The sequence below is a fragment of the Mobula birostris genome, chromosome 15 (genome assembly GCF_030028105.1).
Source record: "Mobula birostris isolate sMobBir1 chromosome 15, sMobBir1.hap1, whole genome shotgun sequence".
NCBI lineage: Eukaryota > Metazoa > Chordata > Chondrichthyes > Myliobatiformes > Myliobatidae > Mobula > Mobula birostris.
In genome coordinates, this window is record NC_092384.1 from 15,558,729 (window position 1) to 15,576,747 (window position 18,019).

The 18,019-nt window shown below is 43.1% G+C and overlaps 1 protein-coding gene across 5 annotated transcripts in view; it reads right to left on the bottom strand.

Moving 5' to 3' along the window:
• The window catches only part of katnb1 (katanin p80 (WD repeat containing) subunit B 1), a 70,784-nt gene that overhangs the window by 36,381 nt on the left and 16,384 nt on the right, over positions 1-18,019 (bottom strand). For all 5 annotated transcript variants that reach the window (XR_011889232.1, XM_072279360.1, XM_072279362.1 and 2 more), the window contains exons 6-8: positions 17,711-17,794; positions 11,233-11,348; positions 3,076-3,147 (exon numbers count right to left, since the gene is read on the bottom strand). Coding sequence is in view for 4 of the 5 variants with exons in the window: in XM_072279360.1 (XP_072135461.1) it covers positions 3,076-3,147; positions 11,233-11,348; positions 17,711-17,794 (272 nt within the window). In the remaining variant the exon portion in view is untranslated. The remainder of the gene's footprint in view (positions 1-3,075; positions 3,148-11,232; positions 11,349-17,710; positions 17,795-18,019) is intronic.

Below are 18,019 nucleotides of genomic sequence, written 5' to 3' on the forward strand. Positions count from 1 at the left end.
AAAATAACTAGCTACTGCACAGTTAGAGCGATTTCATGATAGAACAGTATAGCATTGAAATGGCCATTCAGACCAAAACATCATGCCAATCTTGATGCCAAATTATACTAAATGTTCTCCTCTTATGTTAGCACCCATATTCCTCCACATTCTCACGTCAAATTAAAAACCTCTTAAATGCCACCAAACTGCCTGCTTCCAGTACTACACCTGGTATCTTATTTCAGGTCCTTATCTATCTCTGTATAAAACCTTTCCCCTCATGTTGCTTTCAACTCCCCCCTTCCCAAAAACTGCAAAGCATGTCCTCTGGTGTTAAGACACTTCTACCATGGGGAGAAGTTTCTGACTATCTACCCTATATCTATGTCTTCATTATTTAAAAAACCTCTATCAGGTCTCCCCTCAGCCTCTAACACTCTAGAGAGAACAACCCAAGTCTGTCCAACCTTTCCTTACGGCTCATGCCTCCTTATCCATTCAGCATCCTGGAACACCTCTTCTGCATCCTTTCCAGTCTCCACATCCTTCTTGTAATGGGGTGACCAGAACTGCAAGCAATACTCCAAATGCAGTCTGACTGAAGTTTTACACAACACCCCTACCAATAAAAGGCAAGCATGCTATGCTTCTTCTTTACCATTTTATCTATTTGTTTAACCACTTTCAGTGAACTTGTATCCCAAATTCTCTTCTATGTCAATGCAATAAAAGGGTGCACCATTAACTGTATACTTTCTCCTTTCAATTGACTTCACAAGGTGCAATGCTTCATACTTGCCTGAAGAAAATTTCAGCCGTCACTTCTCTGCCTACATCTGTAACTGATCTATATTCTGCTGTATTCTTTGAAAGCCCTTTACAATGTCCACAACTTCACCAATCTTGCTATCATCCACAAACTTGCTCATTCACCCATCTAAATTTTCATCCAAATCATCGACGTATGTGATAAACAGAGGCCCTAGCACCAATCCTTCAGAATACCACTGGTCAAGGCTGTCCAGCTAAAGTAACAGCCTTCCACCCCTACTCTGTCTTCCTGGGCAAGCCAGTTCCAAATCTTAACTTGCAAATCACCCTGGATCCCATGCAGCTTCATCTTCTGAATCAATCGACTATATAGGACTTTATCAAATGCCTTAAGTGAAGTCCATACAGATCACATCCACTGCTTTCTCCCATCACCTCCTCAAAAAGCTTGATCAATTTTAAAAGGCATGAGCTGCCCTGCAGCGAGCCATGCTGACTGCCCTTAAGCAGGCCATGCCTTTCCAAATGTGAATAAATCTTATCCTTCAGTATCCTCTCCAACGGCCTGCCTACCACTGACACAAGGTTCATTGGCCTTGATTATCCTGGATTATCCGTATTTCTTTTTTGAACAAAGACACAATAGCTGTTACTCTCCAGTCCATCGAGACCTTGTCTGTTCCTAGTGAGGACACAAAAATCTTTGTCAAAGCCTCAGCAATCTCCATACTTGGGAGCAAGGGCCTGTACTGTGCAGTAGCTAAGTATAAAATACCTTGGGATTCTCCTTGATCTTGCTTGCCAATTACATTTCACAGCCCTTTTGGCCTTCCTAATCATCTGCTCAAGCACTTTTCTGCATTATATTTATATTCTACGAGGGCCCAGTCAGATTTTAGTTTCCTAAACCTTACACAGGTTTCTTTCTCCTTCCTTCCTGGTACAACAAATGCTCCTAATCAATGCCTCTTAGCTGTGCCTTATCATATCGCAATTTGCCCTCCCCCAATTTCCACAAGATACGATTTTTTCCTTACTCGTAACTATCTTAAAACGGAGTTGTGGTCACTATTCCCAAAACATTCACTCACCATCAGGTCTATCACCTGCTTGGCTCATTTACCCAAACCAGGTGCAATATGTTCTCTCCTCTAGTTGATCTCTCCACGTACTGTTTCAGGAGCCCCTCCTGGATGCAATGAAGAAACCCTGCCCCATCTAAGCCTCTTGTATTCAGGAAATTCAAACCAATGCTGAAAAAATTAAAGTCCCTCCCTAAGACAATCTGATTGCTTCCATACCTTTCCATAATCTCTCTACGCATCTACACAAAATTATACAAAAACCTCACCAAATAATTAAGTATTCCTTTCAAAATTTACGCCTAACCCATAAAAACAAAGTGTACTGTGTTAACAAAGATGGTGCTGCAGTACAAGGATCAATCAGGTCCCAGGGTGAATGCTGGACTGTACCAAGTTATTCTCTCTCCTACTGTAATGACAAGACAACAGCAATCATTATAGGCCCTGGGAAGAAGATGTAGGGTGGAGGAAGTCACATCAATTCCCAGCCTTGAGTAAAAGCCACAGAAAAAGTGCTGTGTATTTGCCGTTCTCCGGGGGCAACTGTATAAACTCCTCAACTTGTGCAGCAGTCTCTTGGTCGAGAGGGCTCAGCACGTAGTAGTAGCGAGTGGATTCCGAGGTTATCTGCCGAATGTGGAACTGTGCTTCTGCCTCTTCTAACCACAGACGAGGTCTCAGCGGCCAAAAGCTTGGCAGTTGTAACGAAACTGCGTGAACAGATGCGGCTTCGGTCATCTCTGGCCCAAATATCGTTTGGGCTGTCGGGGTCACCAAATGTAGCGGTGTGCTACACACAGCGCTAGAATAACCACACGGAGTCGGTGAGTTGGAGTTGCGATGAAAAAGATTTATTCAAACTTCGCAGCCTACTTTAAAGCCTTCCCATTCCCGCCCTCCCTGGGCGGGACTACTGTGGGGAATGCATATTCCCAGACCCTTCCCGCGCGCGGGATTTTCCCCCTGCTGGTGAAGATGGCCTGGCGCCCTTTTTGGGGCCGGCCCTCTGCCTGCGCGCGCTGTTGTGAGCCGGTTCGTGTGTGCTAGAAAGTGGGTCGCCACAGTACAACATCAATGTGCTCATAGCTCTAAAGCTGCTTGGCAGTGGCACTTCAAGGTGAGTAGTCCTTGCACCCATTACATGACTTCACCAATTGTACATGCATCTGGTGATCCATAAAAAAAATAAGCAAACAATTGCAATTTTGATTTGAACAAACAATATGGCTCCTTGTACCTGACAGGAGTATTCTCTACTTCTGTGCAGCTCACCATCTTAAACTTTTCTAAGTCCCAAAACTTTATTGTTCTGAAAGAGAGAGTAAAATAGAACATTAAGTAATTGTGGGACATCAATGCAAAGCCACATTTCCAATCATTAGTACACTCATCAACAATAGCCTACACCAAGATCAGTATTTGATAAAATTTCACATTATAACACATCTGAGAGAAAAAAAAATGTTACATTGCAAGCAGAAGGAGCTCATTGTGTTTGTCCTTGGCGTCCTAAAGATATCTACTCTCACCCTAGGGTAGGCAAGTCACTAGTCAAAATGTCTAATAATACCTCACAGCCCAATGGAGGTACCATTCAAAATATAGTTAACATCACAGGTTCAGCATCCAATTCAACTTGTACTGTTAGCATTCAAATAAAAACTTGATCACTCATCTGAAGTGTCAGCCAGACATTTCAACCTAAATTATGCTTATTAACAGGCTCAGTACAAAAGTGAAATCTTCCTTTTCTGAGCTGTGAAGACGAAGTCATGCCAAAGTTTCACGGTAATCAAAGGTAAAGAAATGTCAGTGTCCATATGAAGGATCTTGGACAAGATGTAAACTGTTCACTCCTCTCCATAAATGTTCCCTGACCTGCTGAGTTCCTCCAGCATTCTGTGTGTGTTGTTCTAGATTTCCAGCATCTGTAGAATCTCTTGTGCTTCTAAATATGTGGTCTTTGATAATGCGGGTGATACAAGTAACTTTTCAATCAGTTTGACATTGTCATCGAAATGCTTTTGTAGTCAGGAATTTCCAGTAACCCAGGTAGCCAATTTGCAGTGGAAAGAAAGGCAAATGCAAATGAGATGCAGCTCTCTCTGGTAAGACTCGCGGTGGTGGCTTCCGTGTTTACATCAATACGGAATGGTGCAAAAACTCTCTGCTGGTTTCCAGATACTGCTCATCGCTAGTGGAGTTTGTGACTGGTAGATACAGACCACTTTATTTGCAATGGGAATTTATCACTGTCCTTATAGTCGGTGTATACATTCTCCCCAGCGCTGATGCTAAGGAGGCGTTATGTAAACTGTATGGGGCTATTAGCGAACTGCAGAACACACACCCTGATGGACTATTTATTATCGCCGGAGATTTTAACCACACGAACCTTAAGTCAGTGCTCTCCAAATTCCATCAGTATGTGGACTTTGCAGTGAGGGGGGAGAATGCATTGCACCTTGTTTACACAAATGTTCCAGACGCGGACTGGGCGGAGTCCCGCCCCCACCTCAGCTACTCAGACCACATCTCTAATCCCAGCATACAGACTGCTCATCAGGCGCTCCAGACCAGTTCAGAAGCAGGTGAAAACCTGGCCTGCAGGAGCCATCTCTGCTCTTCAAGACTGCTTTGCGCACACTGACTGGCACATGTTCAGGGAGGTTGCAACCGATGGCAACTCTACCAACTTAGAGGAGTACACAGCATCAGTGACTAACTACATCAGCAAGTGCATTGATGACATCAATGTGGCCAAGACCATCACTACACGCGCTAAGCAGAAGCCATAGATAACCACGGAGGTGCATGCGCTGCTGAGGGCCCGTGACTCCGCCTTCAGAGCAGGCGACAAGGTAGCCCTAACAATAGCGAGGGCCAAACTGTCCCAGGCCATCAGAGAGGCAAAGCGTACACACACCTAGCAAATCCACAGCCACTTCCAGGACAGCAGCGACACGCAGAAGGGCATTCAGGACATCACCAACTACAAGACACCACCACCTGCATGTGCTGGTGATGCCTCCCTCCCAGATGCGTTGAATAACTTCTACGCTAGTTTTGAGGTGGAAAATGAAATGGCGGTGAGGAAGACCACCCCTCCTCCAAACGACCAGGTGCTGTGTCTTACCGTGGCCAATGTGAGGAAAACCCTGTGCAGGGTCAACCCACGGAAGGCTGCTGGACCAGACAATATTCCTGGCAGTGTTTAGAGGATGTGCAGACCAGCTAGCTGCAATTCTCACTGACAACTTCAACATCTCCTTGAGCAGCGGCGTCATTCCTACGTGCTTCAAGGCCGCCACCATCGTCTGTGCTGAAGTCTTCAGTGTCCTATCTCAACGACTACCATCCCGTCGCCTTCACATCCATCATTACGAAGTGTTTCGAGAGGCTCATCAAGACCCTGCTGCCCCCCTCACTGCATAGGCGGCTTTAGCTATGTTTCACCTGTTTCAACTGAAAAGGGCCCCCGACTGACATGTAAAAATGTAATGCACAGCTCCCAGACCCCACAATATTCTCCTGCTATTGCCAGTCGAACCACCAGTGAGCACTCGCTGACTGACATCTGAGAAAATACATTAAAATATTTACTTCACTTGTAAACATTGCTCCTAGCAAATAAGGCTACTTTTCAATGAGAGGAAAATGTTACGCTCCTATCCTAGTGGTGCTGAAAAACGGAAAATATTAGACAACAAAACAAGACGTCTAAATAGTCTCCTAAGAGTTACATCTTTCTTTGGTCCAGCATCTGTAAAAGGCCCGTCGACTGCAGTTGCTGCTGCACCATCGACACAGCATGGGGCTGCAGTGCCAAGTGACAGTGTAAGCGGTACAGGAGATGTTGACAATCAGAGCAATGAAAATGAAAGAGCAATTCTACTCAAACAGATGGTGATAATGATGACCAGACTTCGTTTGATGAACAAGCACCACAGCATGATGACAGTCCTACAACTGAGACAGGTGAGGGAGATGCCACCACCAGCACACCAGAGAGAAAGCCCCACTAACATTCACAGAGACCGATCCGGCACGTTTGCCAACACATATTACCAGTGACCAACGGATCAACATTGTTAGGAGAGGTCCCGTTCAGTTAGAGGACATTAACTTTCCACAGAGCCAATCACGCCATCGTTTTACCAAGGACAGATATCTTATGAAGATGAAAAATGGAGAAACCATTCCTAGGTCATGGTTAGTGTACTCAGAATTATCTGATTCAATCTTCTGTTTCTGCTGTACCCTATTTGGCAAGTGAAATCACAGTCTCACTTGCGGAGGTTTCAGAGTGTGGGAGCGACTCACTCTCACTCTCCAGGATCATGAGAAGTCAAATGCGCACCGTGACAACATGGATAGCTGGCGCCAGCTGGAAACATACTTAAGAACGCAGTGCCATTGACAGCACGTACCAAGAAATGCAAATGCTGAAAAAAAAACACTGGAATAATGTCATGAAGAGGTTCATTGCCATAGTCTGTCACCTTGCAGAACGAAACCTTGCTTTCCGTGGCCACAATTCCACCTTACATGAACCAAACAATGGTAACTTTCTAGGTCTGGTGGAGCTGCTTGCCGAGTTCGACCCAGTGATGAGCGAACATGTCAGACGAGCAGAGAAAAAAAAGAGATTGCTGACCACTACATAGGGAAAACCATATAAAATGAGTTAATCACACTTATTGGAGACAAGACACTGGAAGCGATAAGAGAGAGAGTAAAACAATCACGTTACTACTCGGTGATAATGGACAGCACCGCTGACGCTGCACACATAGAGCAGCTCTCTGAGACACTGCGCATTGTCACGGGCCAAGCAAATGTCAGAGCTACTGTTAGTGAGCATTTTGTCCGTTTCTTACCAGAGCTTGACACAACAGGCCTAACCAATGTTTTCTTAACGCACATGGAGAAGTTAGGATTAGATATCTCAAAATGCAGGGGACAGGCATATGATAACGGGAGCAATATGCGGGGTGCAGAAGAGGGTGCTAGATATTAACAAAAAAGCACTGTTCATGTCATGCGCCAGCCACAGCCTAAACCTAGTCATTGTCAATGCTGCAAAATCAACAGTGGAGTCTGTGAGCTTCTTTGGGGTGCTACAACATCTATACACACTATTCAGCTCATCGACACAGAGATGGGAGCTTTTCAAGGAGAACGTGCCACAGATGACCCTCAAGGCCATATCCAACACGCAATGGGAGTGACACGTGGAAAGTGTGAAAGTCCAGCTTCCTGATGTTGGCAATGCTCTCCTGTCACTGATTGAACATGCCACACAGAAAGGTGACAGTGAAACCACATCTGCAACCAGAGGCTAGAACAGGAGATCATGTCATGGAAATTCCTGCTGACTGTTATCATCTCGTACAACGTTTTACACGAGATGAATCGTGTCAGCAAGTTGCTCCAGAGCCCACAAGTGGGAATCGATGTGCTACAGCGCGAGGTGAAATATGTTCTGAAATTTCTCAAGGAATACTGAGAGAAGAGCCTTTCATTTGCCCAAGCAGATGCCAGAGACATAGCTGAAGAGATAGGGATGCCAATGGTCTTTCCTACTGCACGAATCAGAAAACCAAAACGCCAGTTCCAGTACGAGTCCCAAAGTGCAGATCCTTCCCTGACAGTGGCACCCTAGGAATGGTGCAAGAGAGAAATTTTCCTTCCACTAGTGGACTCTGCCATCACAGGCATTAGTGAGCGCTTCAGGCTGATGGAGTCATTTTACAGTCTATATGGCTTCATTTATGGAAGAGAGGAAATGAAAAAAGCCACCCAAAGTCGCACACTGAAAGACAGCTGCGTAAACATGGAGAGGACACTTGGTGATGTGGATGCTGAGGACCTTTTGCGCGAGGTGTCGGCTGCTGTCAGTGCCGTGCCTGCAAAAGAAAACAGATTCTGAGCTACATTTACAGCAACCATTTGGTTGAACTGTATCCTAACCTCACCATTGCTCTAAGGCTCATGCTGACAGTGCCTGTGACTGTAGCAAGTGGAGAGAGAATTTTTTCGAGGTTAAAGCTCATCAAAACGCATCTGAGGACAACCATGCTCCAGGAGCGTCTGTCAGCTCTTGCTCAGATATCAATTGAGCATGAAATAGCAAGATCGCTGGACAAAGATGAGCTCATTAAAGCATTCTCAGCACACAACCACAGGACGGTGGTGAAGTTCTAGTGGTAAGTCTTTTAACACATTTTTAGCAGAAATAAAGTTTATAATTAAAATAATAAAATAAACCACGTATTTCACTCAAAAAGTGTATAGGCAATTAGGCGGCGTTTCCACAAATCATAATTTCTCTCTCCTGCTTGCGTCCCCTCTCTCTCACTCTCCTCCTGTTCGCTCTCCAGGCCTTACGTGAGCTGTCCGTGGTGCTGAAAGAGCGTGAGACGCAGTTTGTTGTAAACTTCCAGTAGTTAACTTTCAGACACTGTTCACTGAATTAATAAAGTGTGAATTTTCATTAAATATGACATTGCTTTTGTTATTAATTTAATTAGAGGGAAATTGTTTAAGCTGTTCTTACGTCAGCTGATACCTAACACATAGTGCCATTCAATATGACTAGTTGCTGAAAAGGGCGAGGCTTCTCACTCCAAAGCAAGAAATGTCATTGTTTCAGTTTTTAATTAAGAGAATTGTTTGGATTATGTTGAACTATCTGTCCATTATGCTGAAAGTGCATATAATGCATCAACGTTTAAGTCTGAAATTATACCATTATTGATGCAAACCAACTTGAATATTCGCTTTTTTTCTTTCATTTTTTTTTGGGAAGCAGGGGTGGGGCCCCACATTAACTCTTGAAACAGGCCCCCAGATGCTTAAGGCCACCTTTGCCTCACTGAACCCCTTGCAGTTCACGTACCGTCCCAACCGTTCAACAGACGACACTATTGCCATCACCCTCCACCTGGCCCTAACCCACCTGGACAAAAAAGGCACATACGTTCGAATGCTGTTCATAGACTTCAGCTCAGCATTCAACACAATCATTCCTCAGAAAATGACTGGAAAGCTGAGCTTACTTGGTCTGAACACCTCCCTCCGCAACTGGATCCTAGACTTCCTGACTGGGAGACCTCAGTCAGTCTGGATTGGGAGCAGTATCTCCAACACCATCACATTGAGCATGGGGGCCCCTCAGGGCTGTGTGCTCAGTCCACTGCTGTTCATTCTGCTGACCCACAACTGTGCTGCAACACACAGCTCGAAACACATCATCAAGTTCGCCGATGACACGACCGTGGTGGGTCTCATCAGCAAGAACGATGAGTCAGTATAGAGAGGAGGTGCAGTGGCTAATGGACTAGTGCAGAGCCAACAACCTGTCTCTGAATGTGAACAAAACAAAAGAGATGGTTGTTGACTTCAGGAGGATACGGAGTGACCACTCTCTGCTGAACATCGACAACTCCTCCGTAGGGATCATTAAGAGCACCAAATTTCTTGGCGTTCACCCGGCGGAGAATCTCACCTGGTCCCTCAACACCAGCTCCACAGCAAAGAAAGCCCAGCAGCATCTCTACTTTCTGCGAAGTCTGAGAAAATTCCATCTCCCACCCCCCGCTTCCTCACCATATTCTACAGAGATTGTATCGAGAGATTCTGAGCAGCTGCGCCACTGCCTGGTTTAGAAATTGCACCATCTTGGATCGCAAGACCTTGCAGCGGATAGTGAGGTCAGCTGAGAAGATCATTGGGGTCTCTCTTCCTGCCATTACAGACATTTACACCACACGCCGCATCCGTAAAGCAAACAGCATTATGAAGGACCCCACGCACCCCTCATACAAACTTTTCTCCCTCCTGCCAACTGGCAAAAGGCACCGAAGTATTCGACCAGACTATGTAACAGTTTCTTCCCCCAAGCCATCAGACTCCTCAATACCCAGAGCCTGGACTGACACCAACTTACTGCCCTCTACTGTGCATATTATCTTGTTTATTATTTATTGTAATGCCTGCACTGTTTTCAGCACTTTATGCAGTCCTGGGTAGTTTTGTGTTGTTTTACGTAGTTCAGTGTAGTTTTTGTATTGTTCATGCAGCACCATGGCCCTGAAAAACATTGTCTCATTTTTACTGTGTGCTGTACCAGCAGTTATGGTCGAAATGACAATAAAGAGTGACTTGACTTGAGATGTTAACATTGACTCTGAGAGTATAAAAGTAAAGATGTAATACTGAGGCTTTATGAGACATTGGTCAGACAGCACTTACAGCACTGTGAGCAATTTTGGGCCCTCATCTAAAAAAGGATATGCTGCATTAGATGGGGGTGCAAAGCAAGTTCATGAGAATAATCCCTGAATGAAAGGGTTGACATAGGAGAAGCTTTTGATGGGTTTGGGTCTGTACTCACTGGAGTTTAGAAGAATGGGGGAAGGGATGGGGGGGTAGGATCTCTCTTTCAAACCTATTGAAAGGCCTAGATAAAGTGGACATGGTAAGGATGTTTCCTATAATAGAGTCTAGGACCACAGGACACAAAGAATAGAACAACATCTGTTTAGAACAGAGATGAGGAATTCCTTTAGCCAGAAGGTGTTGAGTCTGTGGAATTCATCATCACAGCCACCTACAGAGGCCAAGTCACTGGGTACATTTTAAGTGAGGTTGATAGATTCTTGATTAGCAAGGGTGTTAAAGGTTGCAGGGAGAAGGCAGGAGAATGGGGTTAAGAGAGATAGTAAATCAGCCACGATGGAATAGTGGAGCAGACTCAAAGGGTTTCATTCAACCCCTATGTTTTATGGTAACAAAAATAAAAAGTTTGTGACCAGACATCCATTTTAGTGATGTCATTTGGACTAACCAATGATCATGACGCAGGAAGGAATACTTAAACATTAGTGCTATGGAATACTTTCATATACTCTTCAGTGTCTCAGATTAATATCTCACTCAAAAAACAAGAATTCAGTGAACAAGAATCCACAGGACAAAAGATTTTGTGCTGAGGCGAGAATTAAGCCTTGTAATCCAAAGACCAAATATGTCATAGCTCATCATTTAGTGTGTGCATCACTACACTAGCAGTACAGACAGTGAATGAAAAAATCAAAATGAGAATGGTGCAGAGCACTCAATTTAGTCATTTCCATCATTACTCTGTATTTTCTACTTTCAAAGCATAGTAAACCTAAAAAAGGTACATTTCATATTCAGCAATTTATACCAGTTACATTAATGCTATTTGCATACATAAATGGTGCTATAGACATTCAAAATAACTGATCATTACCACAGGAAGCACATTAATACAACACAAATGTTGAACTACTTAAAACTATTTGGATCAAGAACAATAGAAATTGCAGGTAAAAGTAACCAATTACAAAGCAACATCCATCCTGACCTGTCTGAGCTGCCAGAAGCCAGCAAATACTCATTGGGGTGGAATTCCACTGTATTTACAGGTGCAGTGTGATCCGTAAATTCTGTTAAAATTTTTGCTGCTGACAAATCCCACAGCTGAAAAAAAATAATTAGACAGAAACTAAGTAACATTCACCAAAAATAACTTCCTACATTTAACAACTTAGATAGAGGACAGGTAAATTCTACAGGTATGATTTTTCACGACATGTGTTGGACTGTACTATTGTTATTTTCTTTGTAGTTTAACTTGATCAGCTCCATCGTGGGCACTATCCTCTGTTGTATCCAGGGCATCTTTAAGGAGCGATGCCTCAAAAAGATGGCATTCATCATTAAAGACCCTCATCACCCAGGACATGTCTTGTTCTCATTGCTACTATCAGGAAGGAGGTACAGGAGCCTGAAGGCACACGCTCAATATTTTTATTATATATCTCAATAACTCTCTCTCTTTTTCATGACATATGTGCCGATATTTAACTCAATTCTGATTTTGAACTTTCTTATGCCTGTTTGTATTTTTATATAATTATCTGTGCACATGTAATTGTTCAGTGTGTTTTGTAATGGTTGCAATTGCTTTTGTAACAACTTGTTTGCAGTTGCAGGTATCACATTATTTGAATAGGGGCCATCTTATTGGTTGATTCAAGCACCAAGGTTTGAATGAAATGTCTGTTATCAATGAAACTTCAATGAAATTAGCAAAATGGCATGAGAGGAGCAAATACGAGGAAATCTGCAGATGCTGGAAATTCAAGCAACACTCACAAAATGCTGGTGGAACACAGCAGGCCAGGCAGCATCTATAGGAAGAGGTACAGTCGACGCGTCAGGCCGAGACCCTTTGTCAGGACTAACTGAAAGAAGAGATAGTAAGAGATTTGAAAGTGGGAGGGGGAGGGAGAGATCCGAAATGATAGGAGAAGACAGGAGGAGGAGGGATGAAACTAAGAGCTGGAAAGTTGATTGGCAAAAGGGGTACAAGGCTGGAGAAGGGAGAGGATCATGGGACAGGAGGCCTAGGGGGAAAGAAAGGGGAAGGAAGCACCAGAAGAAGATATAGTGAGAGGGACAGAGGGAGAAAAAAGAGAAAGAAAGGGGATAAAAAAAATAATTAATAAATAAATAAGGGATGGGGTAACAAGGGGAGGAGGGGCATCCCTTATTTATTCATTTATTTCTTTATTTATTTCCCCTTTCTTTCTCTCTTTTTTCTCCCTCTGTCCCTCTCACTATATCTTCCTCTGGTGCTCCCTTCCCCCTTTCTTTCCCTCTAGGCCTCCCATCCCATGATCCTGTCCCTTCTCCAGCCTTGTATCCCTTTTGCCAATCAACTTTCCAGCTCCCAGCTCCATCACCGCCTCCCCCCCCCCATCTTCTCCTACCATTTCGGATCTCCCCTCCTCAAATCTCTTACTATCTCTTCTTTCAGTTAGTCTTGACGAAGGGTCTCTGCCCAAAGCGTTGACCATACCTTTTCCTATGAGAGGAGCAACCCATGTTACTTAGTTCTTTTCCCTGCCAATAGGATCTCTTTCTCTCTCTCCCCTCTCTCCTTCTGACCATCATGGTACACATCTTCCCACCTTAATTTTTTGCTCTTGTAACACTTAATAAACAATCGTAAGCAGCAAGTCTTGTGCCTCATTCGTGACTTCCGAAGAGCCTCAGATCAAAAACATCAGTTTTCAACACAGGTAGTAAATCAAAGAGAAAAGGCCCAAATCAAGTTCACCAGCTTTAATTCTGATGGATTTAATTACTGTTTTAAAAAATATATATTCCAACTTACAATTACTTTAGAAATTTCACAGATTATCAGTTTGAGGTTTTGTTTTTTATCCCCCCCAACAATTTTTCAACTAAGGATCTTCAACAGAGCAAATGGATACCTTTGCTATCGATTCTCACCAGGATGCATTGCACGTTATATACATTGGCTGAACAATGTATTTGCTTAAGAGGTGTAAAAACATTTAAAGGAAATACAGTAAATTTTCTGTTTACTCAAAAAAGTTCCATACTTTTAAAAGTACAAGAAACTTTAGCTCAATGGTGATATAGACTGAGGATTAATTAAGACCATAACAGTATGAGACATAACAGTATCAGCCATTCAACCCGAGTCCACTCTGTCATTCCACGGCTGATTTACTATCCCTCTCAATCCCATTCTTCTGCCTTCTCTCCGTAATCTTTGACACTCTGACTAACGAAGAACCTATCTACCTCCGCTTTAAATACTGTGGCAATGAATTCCAGAGTTAACACATCCTAAACAAATTCCTCCTCATCAATTCTAAAAGGATATTCCTCTATTCTGAGGCTGCACTCTCTGGTCTTAGACTCACCTAATATAAGAAGTACCCTCTCCAGATTATCTAAGCCTTTTAATATTCGATAAGTTCAATAAGATCCCTCCACCCCCTCATTCTTCTAAGCTCAAGTACAGGCCCAGAGACATCAAACAATCCCCACACACTAACCCTTTCATTCCCAGAATCATTCTTGTGAACCTCCTCTGTACACTCTCCAATGCCAGCTCACCTCTTCTTAGACAAGGGGCCCAAAACAGCTCAAAGTGGTCCAAGAGCAGTCTGACCAATGCCTTATAAAGCCTCAGGATTACATCCTTGTTCTTATATTCTAGTCCAGTGGTTCTCAACTATTTTTCTGCTCATGGCCCACTTGTGACTTCCATTAGCTCTGTGACCTCCACACTGTGCAGCAGGGCTGAGTGGGCCATCCTGAAACATGTGAACGGTGATATGTGTGTGGTCAAGCAGGAGCAGAGATAACAACTGGCGTGCTACAACCTCACAAAGGCCAAGCTATTTTTCTGCCTCATTTGCATATTGCATATTTTCCCATTCATTTCATTCAGGGTTCCAATTAAATTATATATATTCATTTTTTTAATATATTTTAGTAATATTTCATTAAAACAAAAAACAATAAACATTTGGAAATTCCAGAGTTTTTCCACTTGTAGTCCCTACAAAATGTGGTATGACCCACGTTGAGAACCACTGTCCTAGTCCTCTCAAAATGAATGTTAACAATGCATTTGCCTTCCTGCAAATTAACTTGTAGGGAATCCTGCACAAGGATTCCCAAAACACTTTTATACCTCAGATTTTTGAATTTTCTCTCCGTTTGGAAAATAGTCTGCACCCTTATTCTTTCTGTGAAGCACACGACCATACACTTCCCAACACTATATTCCATCTGCCACTTCTTTGCGTATTCTCCCAATCTGTCCAAATCCTTCGGCAGACTCCCTGCTTCCTCAGCATTACCTGCCCCTCCATCTATCTTTATATCATTCGCAAATTGGGCCACAGAGCCATCAATTCTGTCATCCAAATCACTGACATATGATGTAAGATAAGCGGTACCAACACAGTCTCCTATGGAACACCACTAGTCACCAGCAGTCAACCTGAAAAGGCTCCCATCTCGTGTATAGCACCTTGTCAAAAACCTTCTGAAAATCCAAGTAAACAACATCCACTGACTCTCCTTTCCCCTGAAGAAAAACCATGCTGACTTTAGCCTATTTTATTATGTGCCTCCAAGTACAGGTGTCCCCCGCTTTTCAAACGTTCGCTTTACGAAACCTCACTGTTACGAAAGACCTACATTAGTACCCTATTTTCGCTTTCAGAAGGTGTTTTCACTGTTACGAAAAAAAAATTCAGAGCGCGATTAAAAAATCAGCGCGCGATTAAAAAATCAGCGCGCGATAAAAGGCAGTCACTCTCCCCCGGAGTCGGAACTGCTTTGCTTTAACACGTGCCTGTGAGCAGCTATTTGCAAGGTGAGTTCTATGGTATCGGAAAAGCCTGAAAGAGCTCGTAAGGGTGTTACACTTACAGTAAAACAAGACATAATTAAGCGTTTTGATCGTGGTGAACGAAGTAAGGACAACGTGAGTTTGGCTTGTGGAAGCTGACGAACATGATGTTGAAGAGGTTTTGGCATCCCATCACCAAGAACTGACAGATGAAGAGCTGATGCAATTGGAAGAAAAAAAGGATAACAATCGAAACCAAATGAGTAATGATAAAGTACGACTTTAATTTTGAAAGAGTACGTCAGTTTAGGGGATATTTGCAGGATGAGTTGAGTCCTTATTAAAGAACTGTGCGATAGAAGAATGCACGAGGCTCAGCAGTCAAGCAAGCTTTCCACATCAGCCACAGCAGACGACGAACCTCGACCTTCGACATCGAGGCAGGCAGTCATAGAAGATGAACTAATGGAAACAGGCGACGAGATGACACCCCAGTGTCCCACCACCCCTACACCCAGGCCACGGACAGATACTGTATCGATTCGCAGAGAATGCAAAGGTAGCTGGGAGGCACACAGCACATCTTTAAGAAAAAAGCCGAAATAAACATGCTAATTAATTAGGTGCCGCCAACATGTAATTGTCGGCCCAGATCAGAGACGATGTAATCGGAAATCGGCACTGATCTGGACCGACAATTACGGGTGGCACCTAATTAATTAGCATGTTTGTTTCGGCTTTTTTCTTAAAGATGTGCTGTGTGCCTCCCAGCTACTGCTGGACCCCTGCGTTCTTCGCGGCAATGTATCGCTCAGCGGCCTGGAGGGTGGGGGGGGGGGGGGGGGGGAGGTCACTACACCACCCAAACTCCGACAAGTCTAACACACCATCATCAGTGTGCTCGCGGTCTTCTCAATTCCCGTAAGTGATACTACACTGTACATACATTATTTCTACTTTATATCGGCTGTGTATTTTTGTGTGTTATTTGGTATGATTTGGCAGCTTCATAGCTTAAAGGTTACTGGAGAGCGCTTGCACGTGTTTTTGCCAACAGCGCTTGTGTGAGATTTTCTGCCGACGGCGCTTGCGTGCGATTTTCGCTCCGGAGAACAGTGCAGTAATGATTGTGGAAAAGTATTTCTGCTTTATATAGGCTGTGTATTTATCATATCATTGCTGCTTTTACTATGTGTTACTGTTATTTTAGGTTTTATGTGTTGTTTGGCATGATTTGGTAGGTTACTTTTGGGTCTGCGAACGCTCACAAAATTTTCCCATATAAATAAATGGTAATTGCTTCTTCGCTTTACGACATTTCGGCTTACGAACCGTTTCATAGGAACACTCTATCTTCGGATGGCGGGGGAAACTTGTACTCCAAAACCTCATCCTTAATAATGGAGTCTAACATTTTCCAACCACTAAAGTCAGGCTAACTGACCTATAACTTCCTTCCTTTTGCCTCCATCACTTCTCGGGAACCAATCCAGAATCCAGTGATTCTTGGAAAATCATTACTAATGCCTCTATAATCTCCTCAGGTGCAGTCCATCTAGTCCATTGACTTATCAACCTTCAGACCTTTCTCAAGCACCTTCTTCTTAGTAATCGCAATGGCACTTACCTCTGCCCCCTAACAGCCTCAAATTTCTGGCATACTGCTAGTGTCTTCCATGTCAGCTTTTAAGCATTAGCATCCTTCATTTTGCAAATCAGCAGAGAAAATTTTTTAAGTTACTCGTCAATGTGGTGGTGTGGCTCAAAAAGCATCACTAGATAGGAAGTTTCAAGACTTCACAATTTACAACAATGTAATCAGTATCCTCACAATGCATGTGTTACTTTTATCAGTACTAGGTTAAATCAGGTGGGTCCATGTTGGAGTGAAAACAAGTTTGAAAATGCATGATATATTATCAGGATCCCACATCATCTGAAGACCAAACTATCTTGGATACCACACTAAAAAAAAAAGTCATTAGCTAAAACACTTCTACTCCCACAAAACTGTATGCAGTTTCAGAAATCTGCTTTTTAAAAATAGACTGCACAGAAGTTCCATAAAAAAGTAATAGCTTTGGGTTTTCTTTATACTGTAATAACACTTCTTGTCACACAAGTGAATATCAATCTGAATGTCTGACCAATGAGTATTTTGCAAATATTTATTTACTGCCCATCTTAGAGGCAATTAAGAGGAAAGGCCTTGCCAGCAATGGCTTCAGAAAATAAATAAAACAAAAATATAATTTAACTAATAATTTGAAATATATAAACATTTGTGAATTTTGTGTTTTGCTACTACTTCATGTAACAATACCAACTCAAATTGCCACCTCTGAGTTTTCTGCTTAACTGAAAGTGGAACACGAGAAGAAAATATAAAGCTTTACCACATTCCTCCTTAATCATCTTCTTACCCCCAACCCTTAACATAACCTATTTGGTATTTAACTTGCGGAAAGTAATCCACATATATATAATACCCATCAAGCTAAGTGAACTTGATTTTGAACAAAGAATAGTTGTTTATTTAGCAACAAGAGAGCAAAGCCTCAGCTTTTATTATGCATGGAAAGTCCAGAAGCTGATCAAGTATTTAAGCTACATTAAGTTAATGGTGCGTTCACTCTATGCAAAGCTCGGTAAATACCTTCACGGTGCTATCATCTCCAGCAGCAGCAATCCATCGCCCATCAGGACTGAATCGTAGACACCGTACAGCATTTGTGTGTCCCTGCAAAGACAGCACTGACAACTTAAAGTACAGAATAAACCATCTAGACTGAATGAAATGCATATGACACAATAAGCTCAAACCACACCAATGTCATACTATGGCTAGGTTTGAAAATGACAAGAAAGAACTGACCACCCCACAACATTCACAAGTCCTACATTAAACCAGTGGTCCCCAACTACCCGCAAAGCATGTTCTACCGGGCCACGAGGAAACGATATA